At 38.0% G+C, this 20,423-nt stretch overlaps 4 protein-coding genes across 4 annotated transcripts in view; 2 read left to right on the top strand and 2 right to left on the bottom strand.

Moving 5' to 3' along the window:
• Positions 1-655: 655 nt before the first annotated feature.
• On the bottom strand, positions 656-1,141 carry LOC122642140 (18.5 kDa class I heat shock protein-like). Its single transcript, XM_043835557.1, has one exon. It carries the CDS (start codon positions 1,113-1,115, stop codon positions 660-662), a length of 456 nt encoding a protein of 151 aa, XP_043691492.1. The 5' UTR covers positions 1,116-1,141; the 3' UTR covers positions 656-659.
• A 4,258-nt stretch (positions 1,142-5,399) lies between these two features.
• On the top strand, positions 5,400-5,857 carry LOC122642141 (class I heat shock protein-like). Its single transcript, XM_043835558.1, has one exon. It carries the CDS (start codon positions 5,411-5,413, stop codon positions 5,855-5,857), a length of 447 nt encoding a protein of 148 aa, XP_043691493.1. The 5' UTR covers positions 5,400-5,410.
• Positions 5,858-6,914: 1,057 nt separating this feature from the next.
• On the top strand, positions 6,915-7,334 carry LOC122643269 (24-methylenesterol C-methyltransferase 2-like). The gene has a single exon (XM_043836909.1). It carries the CDS (start codon positions 6,915-6,917, stop codon positions 7,332-7,334), a length of 420 nt encoding a protein of 139 aa, XP_043692844.1.
• A 12,993-nt stretch (positions 7,335-20,327) lies between these two features.
• Positions 20,328-20,423, bottom strand: part of LOC122641937 (nuclear pore complex protein NUP93A-like) — a 47,732-nt gene continuing 47,636 nt past the window's right edge. The window contains exon 15 of the mRNA XM_043835277.1: positions 20,328-20,405. Coding sequence (XP_043691212.1) covers positions 20,328-20,405 — 78 coding nt within the window. The remainder of the gene's footprint in view (positions 20,406-20,423) is intronic.

The following is a 20,423-nucleotide window of genomic DNA, read 5'->3' as shown; positions in this document are numbered from 1 at the left end:
TGAATCGATCGATTAAGGCTTTAAGCCCTCTTTGCATAACATCATAATTGTTGAGCCCTCTTGGTGTAACAACAAATATACATTGAATCCACGATTTAAAATATCGCTACCTAAAGGTGGCAATAAAACAAAAAAAATTCAAAAATTTAAAAAATGGGCCAAGTTTTTCTCCACCCACGGTCACCGAGGGGCAGGAGAAGGCGGGAGTGGATATTGGGAGGGTATTTCGAAACATACTAAAACCTTAAAAAGGATTTGTGAACCCTAGGATGATGGGTGAACTGTTCTTTATGGGTGGAGGAAAATTTTGTCTTTTTAGGTTGATGTTCTCTGTACCATAGCAGACACATAGGCTTGCCATCTAGGGGGCAAGGTGATCATTTCACTCACCCCCATGTGTCTAGGCGCAACCTATGCCCCCGACACAAAAAATATTCTCCCAAATTTATAATAATTAAAAAAAAAAAAAAAAGGTGAATAATAAAAAATTTTATCAAATGCTGGACAAGATAAAAATCATAAAACAAAAATTATATAACCTATTTATTTATTTACTTTTACAATACACAAAGTTACAACAAGAAGCCCTTTAATTATTAGATATCTCATCATATATAAATTATTAGAGCCATAAGAAGGCATTAACAGAATTAAGACTTCTAACCAGAGATTTCAATGGCCTTGACCTCTGGTTTCTTGAATTCTTCCTTGGGCACTGTGACTGTGAGTATTCCATTCTCTATGGCAGCCTTCACCTGCTCCACCTTGGCAGTATCAGGCAACCTGAACCTGCGCAGGAACTTACCACTGCTACGCTCAACACGATGCCACTGCTCACCCTTCTCTTCTTGCTCTTTGCTCTTCTCTCCGCTGATCTGAAGGACTCTGCCTTCTTCCACTTCAACCTTCACTTCTTCTTTCTTGAGTCCAGGAAGATCAGCTTTGAATATATGGGCTTCTGGGGTCTCCTTCCAATCAATTCGGGCATTAGCGAATGCAACTGTTTCATTGGAGAATTGGGGGCGCGGAACAGAGAGAGAAGTTGAGAAAGGGAAATCGTTGAATGGATCGAAGATGTTTCGCTGGCCACCAAAGAAGCTTGGAATTAGCGACATTTCTACTGATTAAAGCTTTGCTTAGGATCGAAACGAATTGCTGAAAACTTTTCACAAATAGCTCAATGCTTAGTTTGTGTCTTAGCGTTGCAGAGGAGTTTCACAATATTCTTGCATTTATAGAACAGGGGAGGGAGGATTCCAGTACTTTCCCGGCTTTTCCTTCCCTTTGTTTTCAAGTTTCCGCGAGAATCTGGATTTCTAGTACTTTCCTAGATTTTTGTTTTCCTATGGATGTTCATGAACATTCTAGCACTTTCCCAACCATTAGAAACTTTCGGAAATCTGGGCTCGGTGTGGGTTAGGCATTGGCTTAGGAACCCAAATACTTATTGTCATTGACCGGGCCAGTAAACATAGATCACCTGTGGTTCTGGTCATTTACATTACCTCCTTTGTCCTGACGTACATCTACGAGTTGGGATCGAGAACGGCTGTGAATCGCACAGGTGGAATCCTCATGTGGGACCCATTTGGGAGTGGATTCCATCTGTACGTCTCACAGACATCTACTATGTGGCAGCTTAATTGACGGCTAAAATTTTATGAAGATGTCGACATCATCATTTAATTAACTGGGTCAGCTCATCTTAAAACTTGTTAAGAAACTCAGAGTCCGTTTGATAACCTTATGAGAAATGGTTTCTGGAGTTTTCCCGTTCTGAGAAACGGAAAAATATCCTAAAAAGCGCTTGGTAAACGGTGTTTTGTAGAACATGTTCTTGGGAGGATAAATCAAAATTTATGTCCTATGGAAGACTTTTGGCAATTCTAGGCTGAAAATTACAAAAGTTTGCTCGATAAAAGCTCCTAAAAACATGTCACGCCTCTAACCTCTCTCTCACCTCTCAACTCTTACCTGACGGTTTGGGAGAAGCTGCAACGGTCCTTCGATCTGCAACGCTCCTTCAACCTGCAAGCTTGAGAACTCACCTCCTCCATCGCCAAGCTCCTACCTCCTCTTCGCGCAGGTTCAAACCTGCTACCTCCATTGACAGGTACGTTCCATGATTCTCTCTCTGCTATTTTAGAACTCCATGCAACCATTGTGAACATAAGAGTGACCAAAACCCATTCGCAGGCTGCTCCAAATCAAAGAATCCCCAAAAATTTTAGGGATTTCTTGCTCACTGTTTTAGTCTTAAATTGCCTGTGAACAGAAGACACCATTTCTCGCGGGACAAAAACGGTTTCTCAGCACAGAAACGAAAAAAACTGTTCTGCTGTTTCTCAGCACAGAAATAGCAGTAAGGTTATCAAGCGGACACTCAACTTTAGCTGATGTTGAACAACAGTTGAAAATGCATATTTTAAACTTTAAAAATGTTGAGCCATATGGTTGAAATTGAATGCCAACTTTGACACATAGTAATCCATATAAGATATTCAGTTTGTTAAAAATCATCCGTAAACAACACTTAGAAAGGGCTCCCATCAAGATAAGCCTCTTTTGAAGGTAGAAAAAAAATTCCCTATAGCTGACCAAAACATGAAAAACAGAGAGGCCGGAGTAGACTCTAGGGGCCTGCATGATAACACTTTTGTTGCACTATTTCTCTATTCTTTTATTCCTAGGAACAAAACATTAAGAGAAATCTGTTTGTCAACACCGGTTTATTTTTTTGTTATTGGGAATGAACCAGGACAAAAAAATTTGCCGAGAAATAAGAAAAAGAAACTCCAATTTGAATCTTCTCTATCCCAAAAATAAAAGGAAACAATAAGGGTGGAGTTATTCTTTAATGAGCACATGGTTAATTAATTTGATGGGAAAAACAATAATTTTATGTTCAAAATAAAACACCACATCCAATGCAACTTCAACCACCACCGCCACCGCCACTACCTCCACTACTATTGCCACCACCTCCACCACCTCCACCTCCAACTCCACCGTCACTACTGCAACCACCACCGCCACCGCCGCCACCGCCACCACCGCCATCACCTCTACCATTGTCATTGCCACCACCTCCACCTCCACCTCCACCGGCACCACCTCCTCCACCACTACTGCAACCTCCACCACCACCACCTCCACCTCCACCTCCGCCATTGCCATCGCCACCGCCACCTCCACCATGACCACTGCCACCAGCACCTCAAACTCCACCACCTCCACTGACACCACCTCTGCCACCACTACTGCCACCTCCATTGCCACCATCTCCAGCACCACCACCGCCACCACCTCTACCTCCATCTTCGCCATCGCCACTGTCACCACCACCTTCACCTTCGCCACCGGCACCACCTCCACATCCACCAACTTTTTGGTAATTCAAAGGCATTTTTAAAATTTTATAGAAGTTCTAGAAACAGAAATGATTGAACATAACAAACGCGATTCTATTTTTTTTTTTTTTTTTTTTGTCAAGAAATTTGTCCCAGTAATAGAAATAGAAAAAATCATTTCTGGAATAGAAACATGACCCAGAAATAGAAGTGTTATCATGCAGCCCTAGAAGACTCTCCAATGCTTAATTCAAAATTCAGATCAACAGCAAGGCAGCTGAAAGAGCAATAACTTGAGGTGGAGTATGAGTGTGAGATTGAATGGAAGGTACCTTGTGTTTTACCTCCCTATTTATAAGATAGATAATGGATAAGTCGATTCCGAGTATTATTTTTGGCTTGGTGGGTTTTAGAAAAAGGTGCGTAAAGGACGAAAATGGATTTCTTCCAATCGTGGTGGGAACTGGAGGATCCAACCCACCTAGGCCCCACCTGTGAAATGACCAATCCCCTGTTTTTGGGGTGGTTTTCGAGCGTTGCTCCCGCTACAGTTGGTGGAGAACCAGATCCGTAAAGGACATGTTCAACCTGTGGGAGCATAATGGTTCAGGCGTACATTGAACATTCTCGTACGCTAGATGCTACACATTTGTAATTCAAGAGAGTGAGTGGATTCCATCTGTGTGGCATCTGACGTACGAGAATGGATCTCGTACAAGAACCTTATCCAAGCTCCTTTGGGAGGAGAGCTTGTTATTTCACAAAATTACATCACCCTTAAATGAGGTAGACTACAATACACTCATACTCGGCATGTAAAGGAGGGGTACTAGGGGTGTCAATTGGTCCGGTTCTGGGCTATCGGTCTAGTTCCTTGACGGTTCCGATCTTAAGGGGTCAGGACCAGAACCAGTCCAAGCTAATCGGTTCCAAACCTGTGATCTAGGACCATTAACTAATGGGTGGGCCAGTTCCGGTTCCTAAAATTAAAGATTTTAAGAAACTCCAAATTTTTTTTAAAGAAAAAATCCCCTAACACATGCTACATATATTTAATAATATTATAACAAGACTCTAATTTCAATCACATGAGATATGCCTTTTTTTTTTTTTTTTTTTTTCTCAAATCACAATAGTAGTCTATATTACCTCTTGTTTTGTATTAAGTAATAAGTAATTAAGAACACCACCACCCTCATAAAATAGAATTATTTTAAGTTATGTTCCTAAGTTAAAATTCTCAAATTGACCATTAAATTTACAGTCAAATCTTTGGTAAAATAGCATATTAGACAAGTGGTACCAGTTAAAATTGAAAGACTAAAAAAATAGAGGGTTTGACCTTAGCTCTCATGGCTTTGAGTCTTAAGAATTTGTTCCTATTTCACCGGTTCCAACTATTCCTAATTGTTAGATCTAGAACCCGACCAATAATTTATCGATAGATCTATAACTGGACCAATAAACAATTGAGTAGGTCGGTTCTAAGTCAAATCCATCTTACCAGCACCTATCAATTACCATGAACTACTGGACTAATGAATTTTTGACACATAGCCCATGCATGGCAACACTATTTGGAGCAAATGGGGCCGGGGAGGAATTATCCCAAATTTATGACCCTACAAGCGAATACTCCAGAATGGTCTGTCGAAGGATGCCCCCCCCCCCCCTATGGGCTATGGAAACACTATTTGGAGCAAATGGGCCGGGGAGGAATTATCCCAAATTGTGACCCTACAAGCGAATACTCCAGAATGGGGTCTGTTGAAGGATGCCCCCCCCCCCCGGGCCCCCGGGCCGGTTCATCTTCTCTTTGGTCTCTACTTTGATGGAAGCTTCATTGTCTCTCTGGTAGCTCAAAAGTTGAAAAACCAGAGAAATTGCTAGAATTCTCTTTCTCCCAACAACTCAACTATAAATTGTGGAGCACCTCCCTCTCAATTCTCATAGAAGCGATCGAGAAACTAATTAGGTTTCCAAGCAAAACTTCGTCATCTAAATCTTACCCTTTTCAGTTCACCTGCATTTGTCTCTGTAATCGGAGAGTACTCCAAACAATGTCGATCATTCCCAGTTTCCTTGGTGGCTTTTGGGATCCATTCCAGGACTTCCCATTCTCCTCTTCACTCACAACCTCTCGCCCTCAGTTCTCCAGTGATACTGCTGCGTTTGCCAATTTCCGCGTAGATTGGAAGGAGATCCCAGAAGCCCACATCTTCAAAGCTGACCTTCCTGGGCTGAAGAAAGAAGAAGTGAAGGTCGAGGTTGAAGAAGGAAGAGTCCTTCAGATCAGTGGAGAAAGGACCAAAGAACAGGAAGAGAAGAATGATCAGTGGCATCGCATTGAGCGTAGCAGCGGCAAGTTCCTTCGCCGGTTCAGATTGCCTGAGAATGCCAAGATGGATCAAGTAAAGGCTTCCGTGGAGAATGGAGTTCTCACTGTCACCATCCCCAAGGAAGAAGTCAAGAAACCAGAGGTCAAGGCCATTGAAATCTCTGGTTAAAGTGATCTCTTAATAAATCTATATTTACTTGTGTACTCGTTTACCCTATTAGTGTGATTGGAAAGCATTTGGCTTAAATATCATGTTGCAGCCTTTTGTTGTGTTTGGTTTCCTAATTGTGTGTGATTGGAATTCTTAATCCCATAATCATGTCTTGTGTCCATCTTTTTTAGTAGTTTCTTATTCCTAGTTGCTACAATAGAGAGGGAAAAGGTAGTTAAAAAAAAAAACATATGGGGAAAGGAAAGAAAAGAAAAGAAAAGAAAAAGGGAAATTTACACATATCACCCCTGAGGTTTGACGAAAGGATATTTTCACCCCCCCAGTTTTAAAAAATTCTGCGTATCCCCTTGAGGTTGGCAATGATAACAAATAAGCCCATTCTGTCAGTTCTTGACTAACACTGTTAGAAATTAGGCTTGAACTGACAGAATTGACCTTCTATGAAGAACCCAAAAAAAAAAAAAAAAAAAAAAAAACCTGCAACTCATCTTCTCCAAGAGCAATTGGGGAAGATGAGTTGCAACCATCCCAGCGCCCCATTGATTGTTAAAATGTTTGCCTCTCAATCACTCTTCTTCAACCTCTTTGCCTGAACCGAATCATCACCATCTTCACCATCACTCTCTGCTCCACCCTCAAACCCTAACCCTAAACTCGATTCAGGAATGTTACCGAACAGAAAGTTCCCCAATAAGATCAGCGTCTCAAGCCGATTTCCAGAACAGGGATCCGGAGGGAGAATCCCCGTCAGCTTGTTCGACGACAAATCGAGGAGTTGAAGCTTGCCATTCCTTCCAAGTCCCTGAGGAATACTTCCAGTAAAATTATTCTCCCAAAGCTGCAACACTTCTAACTCAGGCAAATCACCAATGAAATTTGGAATCGCGCCGTGCAACTTGTTCCTAAACAAATTCATCATAGTCATCGAAGACATCGATTGTTCCCTTGATCTCACTGGCAACAGGAAGAAGGGGAAAGACAAGAAACTACCTGCCATGCTCCCAAGCTTGAGGAAGTCTACGCAGAGATCTACAGGGTGTTGAAGCTTGGATCAATGTACGTGTCCTACGAGTGGGTCACGACCGATAGGTACAGTGCGGAGGACCCGAAGCAGGTGGAGATCATTCATGGGATTGAGAGAGGTGATGCATTGCCTGGATTGAGGAGGTACGATGAGGTTGCAGACACTGCGAGGAAGGTTGGATTCGAAGTTGTGAAGGAGAAGGATCTGGCGAAACCCCCTTCAAAACCATGGTGGCAGAGGTTGAAGATGGGAAGGATTGCTTACTGGAGAAACCATATCTTGGTGATTCTGCTATCTTGGATTGGGATCGCACCTATGGGTGTTGTCGATGTCCATGAGATGCTATTCGTGACCGCTGATTACCTGGCCAGAGGTGGGAAGACTGGGATTTTCACTCCGATGCACATGATCCTCTGCAGGAAGCCGGAATCCTCACCTTCCTCCTCGTAGTGTTTTGTTTGCTTAGATTATGAAATCAAGTTCCAATCTTGAAGTTTCAAAGGGGGATTGGGATTGGGATTGGGATTGGGATTATTGCAGACGGAGGTACCCCTGCCCTCTCTCTTCTGTTACTTTCTTCTTCGCCCCTCCCCTTTTTTTATGTTAATTTTTTTTCTTTTTCATTATTATCATCTTCAATGTAGTTCTTCTTCTTCTTTTAGTTAATTTTCTATTTGGGAGCATGGCAGGGCTTCAACACCCTTATGGTTTTGAAACCTGGATTTTTTTTTTTTTTGCCTTTGTAAGGGTAATTTTGTCCATTCACCTCTTATTTTTTTTTGGGTTCTTCTTAGAAGGGTAATTCCACCAGTTCAAGTCTAATTTTTAACAGTGTTAGTCATGAACTGACGGAATGGGCTTATTTGTTACCATTTGCAAACCTGAAGGGGGTACACAAAATTTTCCAAAACTGGGGGGTGAAAATATCCTTTCGTCAAACCTCAGGGGTGGTATGTGTAAATTTCCCAAAGAAAAAACATAAAAAGACAAATTATGATGACACATTAATGATTGAATTATGTGTCTATCTCTCTCTTCAAATTCAGTTTTTTTTTTTAATTTTTCTTTTCTTTTCTTTTCGATTCTTGGCTTCCAAACATAGGCTTAGAGGCTGAATTTTAACTGAAGGATTTGAGCCCTTTGAATTTCTTTTTGGCGGGCATTGCGGTTGTCCCCCATCAAGTGTTTTGTTCTCTCTTAGCAGCGCTATATCATTGATCTTCTGTAAAAATCAAGCATGGCAAACTGTAAATTGTGAACATTCCAATTGCAACTACTATAAAGTCGTCTGAAATAGGCGGTGTCTTGTTCTCTGATCCTACGAAATATCAGTCAATGGTTGTTGCTATTCAGTATATTATACTCACCAGACCGGATGTTGCCTTTGATGTCAACCATACCTATCATTTTATGTATGCTTCGACTGAGGATCATTGGGCTCTAGTCAAGCGTATTTTATGACGTTTAAAATGCACATTAGATTATAGTTTTCTCATCGAGCGTCAATCTTTTCTACAACTACAGACATTTATAGATGCTGATTGGGACGATTCTATTGATGAATGTAAGGCTACTGGTGGATTCGCATTCTATTTGGGCAAAAATCTCATCTCATGGTTGCCTTTAAAACAGAAGACTATGGCTCATTCGTCAACTAGTCCAAGTACAAGGCGCTTGTAGATGTCTCGGTTGAACTCACTTGGACGCAGTCTCTCTTTACTAAATTGGGTTCTCATAAGAGTGTCCTCTCATTTTATGATGGGACAAGATCGGCGCCACTTATCTCTCATCCAACCTTATCTTCTATGTTCGCATTAAAATGTGGAGATCGATTTCCAAAATATGCGTGATAATGTTGCACGACATGAGTTAATAGTCCATTTCATCTCCACTACTGATGAGATAGTAGAAATCTTGACTAAAAGCTTATCAAAGACAAGATTTGAGTTTATTCGCGACAAGATAAAAATCCGTCGTTCGATTACCCTGTATTCAGCCACATCACTTGCGTTATCATATGAAGAAAGATTGAGATGTAGTGTCATTCGGTTACCTGTACATGTTATTGAGGTCTGCTGTGCTTTTGTTGAAATGTATTGTGATCAGGATGGACTGTTGTCTCTTATCTTGAATGTATTCTCATGCCTCTGGACTCTTTAATGTATACAGTATATACACTCAATCAGCCTTCCCATTTTGTATAGAGAGCCAATACAATCTTCTTCTTCCTCTAGAGTTTTATGAATCTGATAATAGCTAATACAAAATCAACCTCTTAAAATCTTGCTTCCATCCCATATAGAGCTTCCCTCTCTCCTAATATTTACAAAACCCTCTTAAACAGCCTCTATCTTTTCCTACAGAAGATGAAAAGTATGATAAAAATGCTTTTCAAAGGCCAGATTTGATCATATTAGTTAGTTACTCAGCCTCTATCTTTTATATATATATATATATATCATATCATACTATTATATAAAAGCACGTTATGGTAATTATTTCAGTTATTTATTCTACCCTTCATTTTTATCTAAAATTTCATTATTTAATTCTTAATTTTTATGTCATTTTTTTTTATAATTTCATAATCTTAGGTACCCTTAATAATAATTAATATTAATAATATGGGAAATTATTATCGTAACAAGGGTCTGTTATTTATCCAAATATAACAAGACATCTAATGCCCTCTTAAAACTACAGTTAAGGATACAGGTGGAAATAAATTAGTAAGGATAGTTGAGTAAAATCACACTTAGTGCTGGAAAATAGAAGAAACCCAAGAATTTTAACTAAATTTTTTATGAAAGGGTTAAAACGTAACTCTAACTCATTTCTCTCTCCTCTCCACTCCTCCCTCTCCGACTGCGAACGAATTCTCCCTCACTCCACTCTCTCTCTCTCTAGCTGCGTCACCCTGCCGCTGTGACCATCACACGACGGATTTTGTTCTCACTTCCGCCTCTCACTCCTTTGCATTTGTCAGAGTACCCATTGGAGAAGGCAACAATTTTCTTATCCTGCCACTGTGACCATCATCAATTTACGAAGGATCCGTCGTTCTCACTTCCGCCTCTCACTCCTTGAACGATAGACTGAGTACTCAATTTCTGTAAGATTCTCTATCTCATCTCACAAACAAATTACCCGTGTTGCTGGTTCCCCTGCTGTGATTTGTTTTTTTCCTTTGATTTTTTCATCTTTTCTAGGTTTCCTCTTCAAAGATTCAGACCACGGTAAGATCCTCCCAGGTTTGATATTCTCTATTCTATTTCTTCATTTCTTCCTTTATTAATATTCTTTTATTCTCTGTTTTTGTTTACCATCGATACTCTGTTTTGGATAGTGACTGTAACCCTCAGAAACTGAGTCGAAACTCGAAAGTCCTTTGAATCTCTGCCTCTGAGTTTGTTGAATTTTGGTGAGCTGGTTCATGGTGTATGAGTTAGTTCTAAAATTTTGAATTCTTTAGGCAGAATGAGAAAGAATTTGTCCCAGTTTAGCATATGAAATGAGTCTTTAACGGTTATAGGCTGGGATTCTATTATGGAAGTATCCAAGATGTGTTAATTTTAGGATTTAAGAGTTGAACTCATTTCATCTCTCTCTCTCTCTCTCATTGTAGTGGTGACTAATATAAAATGAATATGTGTGTTAATGATGTCATTTGAAAACCAAAATGGATGAAAACATTTCCATGTGATTGCCAAATTACCTCATGTCAGATTATAACTGGGCAAATATGTGAAGTTGATTTTAGCTCTTAGAGTGCATTATATTTCTTCAGGAAATAGGGACAATTGGTTTGGTCTTTATCCTGCTTCTGCTACCATTTTTAAAAAGAAAAGTCATCCTTATCCTTGTCTTTAAAGGCAATGTTCCTTTGGGTGGAGTATGTATAAGAAAACAGTAAGATTCCATCCCTTTGTTTCTGTCCTCTAATTAATAAATGTAGTTATGATACTGTGGTTTTCTCTATTGTGGATAGATGTAATGATTTTGTAAGAAGCTAACTAGTGTTGGTGAATCTGTTTATAGGTTCTACTCTGTTGACAATTTCGTTTTGGTTTCTTTTTTCCCCTGCTTACCAGGATATAAGTTCGTTGATGCGGTTATGCTTGACTATGGACCTTAATTTATTTGCTACTTATCTTCCATCCAAAGTTCAAACGATTTCAAGAAGTCTCAGTTATCTACAACCAGAAAACCCATCTTCACTCCCAATACCACCTCTGAGTTTGTTGGCTTGGTGCAAAGGAAGCCTATCATATATTTTCAAAGGGCCATAGCTTCTTCAATAATAATTTAATATTGAACTGTGGTGTTGTTGGTAGATTTTAATATATATACTTTGAAATTTGAATTGTTTTGTTACTCTATTTGTTTTGTACATCATTTCATGTTGTGTGATTCATTAAATTTTTGTTATAGACATAACTAACATAGTTTATGGAGGTAGGTGGGTCTTTTGCTCAAAAAAGGAAGAGCCTCTGGGTTTGTTCCCAGGAGAGGATGGTTCGAGTCCATCAAGGCTCGTACTGCCTTTTCCATTTGGAATTTAAGAGTTTAGTACTTTTTTGCTGTTTTCTATCATGTTTCTCTATTGATGACATAGTTTAGTAGTTTTTGGCTGTTTTTCATCATGTTTCTCTATTTATGATATCGAGTTTAGTAGTTTCTTACTGCATTTTTTACTTCATCAAGACATTTTTAAGTTGCATTACTTTAGGATGTTGAAATGTACGTTTCGGTTATTACAATATATTTCTTGAGCATAGCTATTATTGGGATGGAAAGGTTTTCAGTTCAGTTGCGCTTCATTTTGGGTGTGTCAATGTAAGTAAATGCTAATGGTGAAGTGAACTCTTTTTCTTGGACACTGTAAAAGAAGGGCATTTTGCTTGGTGTATGAGAAAGAGTCAATATTATAATTGGGCTGTGTTGATGATAGGCTGAGAACTGGAGAGGGTTTGGTCTGTTGTAGTCTTGTTATTTCTCATATAAATGGAGAAAGAGTCAATAGTGTATCTGCATGACCAGGTATAGAGAGAGAGAGAGATTAGGATCTGTAGCTCTCAAAGCAATAACATAGAGAGTTCAGCAATTTGGCATTTTTTTAGGCAGAATTCCAAAAGTCAGTGGTGGTTATGGTTATACTAGTCTTAGATGCACTAAAAGTCAGAAGTTTCGTTCACTTTGTTTTCAGTTTGTTTTTCTATAATTTGATTTGGCAGAAGCTCAACACTGCATATAGAAATACTAATACAACTTCCAAAACTAGGACTTACTGGCATCAGAAAATTGCTTATAAAGGTGAAATTTAATGATCTGAAAAGTAATTAATTTGGTAGAACTCAAACGTTGGGGGGGGGGGGGGGGGGGATATTGTTAACGCTTCTCTAAACCCTCATAGTGATGTTGGAAAAAGGAAAGCCCTTTTCAATTAAACTCAGGTGCTTGATGGCAGCAGCTCCCATTGCTCTTGATGGAAGTGCAGCTTCTGCTTCTACATTGCTTGTGACATTTAAATTTAATGCACTTCTTGAGTGGCATATTAAAATTTGTCATTTGAGATGCTGCAAAGCAAAAAAATTAATCAAATGGCTTTGCCTCTTTTAGGAGAAGATATCAACTAAACACTTAACAGCGAAGTGGATTTTGTTTAAGGGTAAAGCTGTTTGTAACCAACCCGGTTACAATACACTTTTGTAACCTCTCTTTCTTACCCTTAACTATATCTCTTATACCCGCTTTTACATAAGGTGCTTTTTGTAATTTCATAGTCATGCTCTCTCTTCATTTCCTTGTTTCAGAATTGCTCTCTTCCTCCTCCGCCACCACCGGCAATTGAACAAGTAATGGATCTCTAACTGAAAATTCGCAACAACAGGAGAAGGATCGCTGACAAAACAAAGTAGGACACTGATTAGACTTTGCACTTATTGTGACATGTCTCTGATTAGAAGCTATGGCTGAGAGCACTCTTAAGGCTTTTGAGTTTGGAGTATGGTTGCAAGTAGCAGGTTTCAGTTATGATTTAAGGTCTGATAGAGTATCGAAAACAGAGCATGTGGAGACCAAAAACAGAGCATTTGGCAACCATAACTTCAGCCCTTAAGACTCTTCTTTATTTTCTCTATCCGTGGATGACTTTTGGTATTGGATGTTATTTTCGATGGTTGCCGTAGTGCCCATGAGCATGAGGATTGGTTAAAAGAAAATTAGATAGGAGCATCTCTCTCTCTCTCTCTCTTAGTGTGCAAATGAGTATTATCGGAAGTTGCAGCAGCAGCAATCCCTTTTTTAGAAAACCCCAGCCTCTACCCTCTGCTCATCCAAAATTCACGCCCCTTTAGAGAGTTTCTGAGAAAAATAAATAAATAAATGCAATCTTTGAATGAAAAAGTGTAGAGGCGGAGCCCATTTCCGGCATACTGTTTGTATGGTTACAAAGTCTGTTTGTAAAGGCTAAAAATAATGTATGGTTACAAAGTCTGTTTGTAAACAGACGCACCTTTAGTTTAATTAATGGGTAATTTACAAAAAAATGATAGATGGAATATATTTCCTTTGCTTTCCTTTCCTTTTCTTTTTAAGTGGGAAAAAGAGCAGACGGTTTTATTTAGGACTATGATTTGTGAGATCCTATTAGAGAGCCAGGTATTCACATGTTATCTCAATGTCAGGTATTCACCTGCATACATGAGCCAGGTATTCACATGTTATCTCAATGTCATTTCCGCTCCAAATGCCCATTAATAAGCCATTTGTGAGAGAGAGAGAGAGAGAGAGAGAGAGAATTGGTTCCTCCTAATCAATTCTTATTAGTTATAGGTAAATTACAAGACCATTATCCTTTCAAGTACAGTACACCTTCAAGTGCACCAAAAAGGTACATCTAACGGTGCACATGTATTTGGAGAAGTGTTTTAAACAAAATCACTTTAAGGTGCACCGTTAGAAATATCTTTTTGGTGCACTTGAGGTGATAAAAATTCTAAATTACACCTCAGATACCTTAAGTTTGAGAAAATGACATTTTGGTTACCTCATGTTTGAAAAGTGATGCCTAGAGTGTCTTAGTAGGTTAGTTATACTCCAAAATAAATATATTTTTCAAGCTTGCCCCTCTCAACCCCATTCCCACCCGTAACCCCACCTTCACCTCCATTTCTGCCAACCTTGACCCGAACCACTACCATCTCATCCCCTGCAACCCTGCCCTACCCTACCCTATAACCCCAACCCACCCTTCTGCTACCCCAACTCCTAGTTGGCACATCAACGCCCATGGCACGTGGTAAAACCCTACACTCTAATCAAATGGACCCATCAAGGTCGAATTTTCAGATCGATAACCCTTATACTCTAGGGTTACAAGGGTATAGGGTATAGGGTATAGGTCTATAGGATTTTCAGCTGTGTTTTCTTTCAAGTAAACCCTATTCCTGGGTATGATGTATATATGTTTTCACGGTTTCATTTTTAATGGTTCGATTTGGTTTTGTTAAACGGTTTTTGTTTGATTTTGACACATTTATGTACATCTAAGAGTGTTAAACAATTCGGTTCGATTTAAATCGTTTAATTAAACGGTCTCAATTTTGAACCCATAATTGAACCATTTATTAAATATTTTCACGGCTTCGATTTTAATGGTTCGGTTTGGTTTCGGTAAACGGTTTTTATTTGATTTCGACACATTTATGTACATCTAAGAGTGTTAAACGGTCCGGTTCAGTTTAAACCATTTAATTAAATGGTCTCAATGGTGAAACAATAATCGAACCATTTATTAAATGTTTTCACTGTTTCGATTTTAATGGTTCGATTTGGTTTCAGTAAACGGTTTTTGTTTGATTTTGACACATTATGTACATCTAAGAGTGTTAAACGGTCCGGTTCGATTTAAATCGTTTAATTAAATGGTTTCAATTTTGAAACCATAATCGAATCGTTTATTAAATGTTTTCACCATTTTGATTTTAATGGTTCGGTTTGGTTTCGGTAAACGGTTTTTGTTTGATTTCGACACATTATGTACATCTAAGAGTGTTAAATGGTCCGGTTCGATTTAAATCGTTTAATTAAATGGTCTCAATTTTGAAATCATAATCGAACAGTTTATTAAATGTTTTCACTGTTTCATTTTTAATGGTTCGGTTTGGTTCCGGTAAACAGTTTTTGGTTGATTTCGACACATTTATGTACATCTAAGAGTGTTAAATGGTCCGGTTCGATTTAAATCGTTTAATTAAATGGTCTCAATTTTGAAATCATAATCGAACCGTTTATTAAATGTTTTCACTGTTTCATTTTTAATGGTTCGGTTTGGTTTTAGTTAACGGTTTTTGTTTGATTTCGACATATTTAAGTACATCTAAGAGTGTTAAACGGTCGTCTGGTTCGATTTAAATTGTTTAGTTAAACGATCTGAATGTTGAAACAATAATCGAACCATTTATTAAAGAACCATTTATTAAACAGTTTCGTGGTTTCGGTTTAAACAGTTTTCGTTTGATTTTGGCACATTTATATATGTACAAGAGTGTTAAGCGGTCTGATTCGATTTAAACCGTTTAATTAACGGACTCAATGTTGAAACCATAACTGGTTCATTTATCAAACAATTCGGTTCGGTATTGGTTAACTTGGAAACTAATATGGTATTTGATCGGTATGTACAAGGATCGGCCATATTGGACAAATTTGCCCTTGATCTTCCTTTAAAAATAGATTTTTTGATAGATTTACCTCATGTCCATACCGTGTCACTAATACGATATCGGAATATTGTATCAGCAAAGTGCAAAACCAATACGGTACTTTGAACCATGATTTTTTTCTCACTTTGGCTTCAATTTATATGAGATAAGAATGACACGAGATTGAGATTGAGATTGAGAATATTTAATCGGATTTAGATTGAGAGTGGGAGTAGAGAGAGACAGAGAAGTGCGGGAAAGAGGGGAGAGAGCGGGAAAAAACTTTTCACTTAAAAAATGACCGTTGGATGGAGGTATGACACGTGTCAATCATCTAGTGTATGTTATGAAATGACAGAAATGCCATTTAATATGTCATTTTACAATATAAGTATTAGCTTTTAATAAAGAAAATGAAATGTCCAAATTGTCCTATCTAATTGATACTTAAATGTTTTATTCTTTATCACTTACCAGTCTTTTCACCTTTTTGTTACATTTGAAAAAATAACCGGCCCTTATTACGCTAATAATAATCCTAATAATATTTATTATTATTTAAAGCAAATCTCTCCACAAAATTAGATTTAACAAAAATAGATCGGTTAACAATTATGGAGAGAAAATCTCTCCAATTCTCTCTCATAAAATTAATGCAATTAAAAAAAAACCCTTAATTAAATAAGGTAGATATTATTCTCTCTCTATCTCTTTTTCTTGCTGTTTTTTATTTTTTATTTTTCACAAATTAATGGTTCCCTTACCCTCAAATTTATAATATTAATATTAATAATTTAATATTAGAAAACTCTAGATTTGCTCCTCCCGTTCCACGTCTCTCCTAGACATCTCACTTCTCTTCCCAAATCTTTATCTCTTTTCTCACTCTTCTCTGTCTTAATTATAGCTAAAAATCTTCCAAATTTATGAAAAAAAATCCCTTTGAGAAGAGTATATTTTTTCCTATTTTTTCGGTTAGAAAAGAACATATATATTATAAATTACTAGTGAAGAATTACATTATTAGATATTTTTTCTTCCTAGCATCATTATGCAATAGAAGAAAAAATGCCATGGGAAAAGAGTCAATACAAAGAGATATCTCCTAATCCTGTGTGGTGTGTACAAAACTAACCAACAAATCTGCGCAGCTGTTAGCTGTTGGTCTCACGAACATGGTGCGCAAAAACACAGCTATCAAATGTGTCACGCAGTACCTTTGAGAGGAGTATATTTTTTCCCATTTTGAATCTCATGAGGCTGATTTCTCCACTAGAATCCCTTACTATTATTATTTTTTTAATTCAATATTCTGTCTAATTCTTTTTCGTGATCATCGTGTGTAGGTATCAAGGTATCTCCAAGCATCGCTTCGTCCACCGCCTCCATACCTTCTTCTTTTGTTCCAAGGGAGCTACTGCTGCTTCGTTACCAGTCAATTCAGGTATGGTTCTCTCTCTCTCTCTCTATCGCTTTCCTTTTCACCCTCTCACGCTGGACAGACGCCCTGGTGTCAGAGCGTTTCTCTGTCTCTAACCTGGACAGCCAAGCAAAACCCAGTTTGTACTGTTAAGGCGGAAGGAGGAAATTTAATGGGTTACGTTGGAGGGTTCATAAATGCTTCTTCTTCGTCTTCTTCATCTCATCAGCCTTTCTTGGATCCACACTCTTCCCTTGCCTGCAGCCCTTTTCTTTACACGGCTCAGAATCTCAGAGATCTTGATCATTCCTTTATTGGTGGTGAAGTGGTCCCCTTCAAGCCTACGCCCTTATCGTTAGCTCATGCCCATGATTCTGTTTCCACTGGGCAAGGCCTGTCGCTGTCCCTATCATCTAACCATCCTTGACGGCATAATCTGCCGCTGGAGCTGAATTTGCAACAGTATGAGTCTGAGGTGTTCGATGAAAAGTGTATGGGAGGGTATGTAGCTTCCACGTCCAACGATGTGTCCAGAAGTATTGTCCCTCTCAGACGGTATCTTTGTATTTGGGTTTCTTTGTTTTTGGTAATTTTATGTTATCGGCTGACTTGGAAAGATGGGGGCTGTGGAAACTTCAATCACTGCCTGTAGATTGGTATTCACTATTCATTTGAACCAATTCTGGGTTTTCAAAGGGTTCTGGTTTGCATAAATACTCTGACTGTAGCTTTGGTTTTGAATTTTATAGATTTTTTAGATTGATTTTGTTCTCTGCGTAGGCTCTCTGATTCTTCTATCAATTAAATCTCTGCAGTTTTGGTTTTCCTTTCTGAAAATGTTTTTTAGTGTTTGGGTAATAATGATAATGAAAGATAGTGTTTTGGCAATTATCACTGCATGGGCGATTGGTAATGACTGTTGATTTTAATTATTTTGTTTATAACTCTTGTTTTTTAACGATCTGCAATTGGGATTATGTAGGTTTGGGATCTTGGGATCATTGGGTTATATGGTCGGTGGCACAATCATTTAATTCCCTCTACTCCTTTGAGCAGTCAATACACAAGGTGGAAAATGTTGGTGCCACTAGACGTGTCAGGGTACTACATCCTCAGCTTGGTTTGTTATTCTGGCATATTCATACTAGAATGAATTATACCAAAAGCACATTTGGGGTTTGTAAGAACGTTATATAACTATTTCAGTGATATGTTGACTAAATTGAGATTTTTGTACTACTTTGTAAAGATCTTCTCTAACGTGATTTAGATTCATTGCTTTATTTGTGCCCATGTCCTTTCGTTTCTTTTTACTCTTTTCCAAATAATTTGTTATAAGTTTGTGACTTATATTCAGTGATATGATTCTGAACAGACATGTCTCAGAGAATTAAGAGATAGAGTTGCCAATGGAGGAGACCCCTCAAAGTTGCATGAACATGATGTCTCAAATTGTGAACCAGGTATCATGTCTTATGGATATCTGTCAACTTTTACCATTAACTTGTTGGTGATGCATTTGGGCTGGCATATGTGAAGTGTGCCTAAGCAACAGTATCTGAATAAATGTATTAATAATATCTGCAAAGAAATTGCGGTGTTTATTATTATTTTTGAATTAGAATGCCCCTGTTTTGAGGAGGAAAATTGGAACCCTTAACTCATGGTGTGCTTAACGGAAGCCCTTAACTGAAGCAACTCTTTATATGGCCGGAAAGATTGCTCAGTCATAGATATGATTTTAGGTGATTGATTATCCATTGATTTCAATATTAGTGAGCAAATTTCTTGTTGTAAGGGGGAATTGTTACAAATCAATGAGTATGAGGTTATGAATAGAGAAATTGATTTGTATCAATGTTTCTTCTATTGATCTCCTTGTTCACTATACAAAGTTAGTTGGATTGACAAATAAATGATTTGATAGTAAGATTCATTTTGTGATTTCAATATTAGTTATCTTCTCAGTGATTATTCATTTATTTCAATTTTAATTATCTTCCTATTACAATTAATAATAAATAATTATATGATTTATAACAATGATTTCGCTACAAACTCTATTTATTCATTAAATTGAATATTAGTTATCTTCCATCCTTCCCCTTATAATTTATTATTCTTTGTTCAGATTACTACCTAAACAAATCAAATAAATTTTCCTATTTTTGGTTGTATATATTTTTTGACTTAGGGAATGTGAACTAAAGTGTTTTTATCAAAATCTTTCCTCACTACAAATTTTGAATGCGTAAGATTTCATTGTGGTTCAAATCCGAAAACAAACCAAACTAAACCGGTATTAACTTGATATTAAAAAACCAAAATAACCCAAAACCACACTAGACCAAAACAGAAACCGACTACAAACCGAAGTTTCTTAATGGTTTGGTTTTGGTCTTACCATTCCGAGACCGAAACCGATTCAGCCCGACCAAAACCGAGTCAACCATTTGACACCCCTAAGGTAGGATATGAGTTATACTGTTCCAAATCCATGAACGTTTTTTTAATTTAAACTCCTGACTGATATTAAAACATATGAAAATAGGCATATGTTGGTTTAGGAAAGCAATTTCCTCCAAAAGTTTCCCTTGCTTCTTATTAATGTCACAGAGAAAATTCATATACGTCATGTTACCAGGTACGAGCTCTAGACAAATTATCATGCCATGGATGAAATTCTCAGCCTCCAGTTAGAAGACCTAATACAGTTAAACCCAGGTAAAGAAAGGACCAGACACTGCTGCTGATCTAAAGTTTTGATCTGATCAGTGAGCATAGTTTTAGGTATTGGTATCGGATCAATCGTATCAGCCATGACTGATACATAATATGTATCGTTAGTATTGGGCAAAAAAGTGCTGTTTTTTTTTATATATATATAAATTGGCATCGGATTCGGATCAATACTGTCCGATATATGTTGGTATCGTATCAGTATCACCCATGACCGATTCCGGATCCAATAGCATGAATTAAAACTGTCAGTGAAAGCTGATCTCAATCTCCTTCCATAATAAATTTAGAACACGCATATCTTCAATCACCTGGCAGCCATCTGCTATTATATCAGAGTTAGAGAGGGGGAATGCAACAGAAGTAAATTTTTTGTTACCAACAAAGAGTCCATGGGCTGACAAGCAACCTTTACATGACTATTTTTTACAGCATCTTTACATGAATAACAATGGTTATATTTGATTTGATAGCTCAACATTAGGCTGCACAATAGATTGGTGGAGTACCTCCACCTGCCAACATAAACTTGCTTCAGAGGGTCTGAGCAACCATTTCATACAAATCCAGAAGCCAGCTTCACAGGCTCTGGGCAACCTTTTCATACAAATCACAAGGCCAGTTCCGTGTCAAATTGTTTGCCACAAAATTTGCTATCTGCAGAGGGCCAAGATT

The sequence above is a fragment of the Telopea speciosissima genome, chromosome 10 (genome assembly GCF_018873765.1).
Source record: "Telopea speciosissima isolate NSW1024214 ecotype Mountain lineage chromosome 10, Tspe_v1, whole genome shotgun sequence".
Lineage (NCBI taxonomy): Eukaryota > Viridiplantae > Streptophyta > Magnoliopsida > Proteales > Proteaceae > Telopea > Telopea speciosissima.
This window is presented reverse-complemented; position numbering and strand designations above follow the sequence as displayed.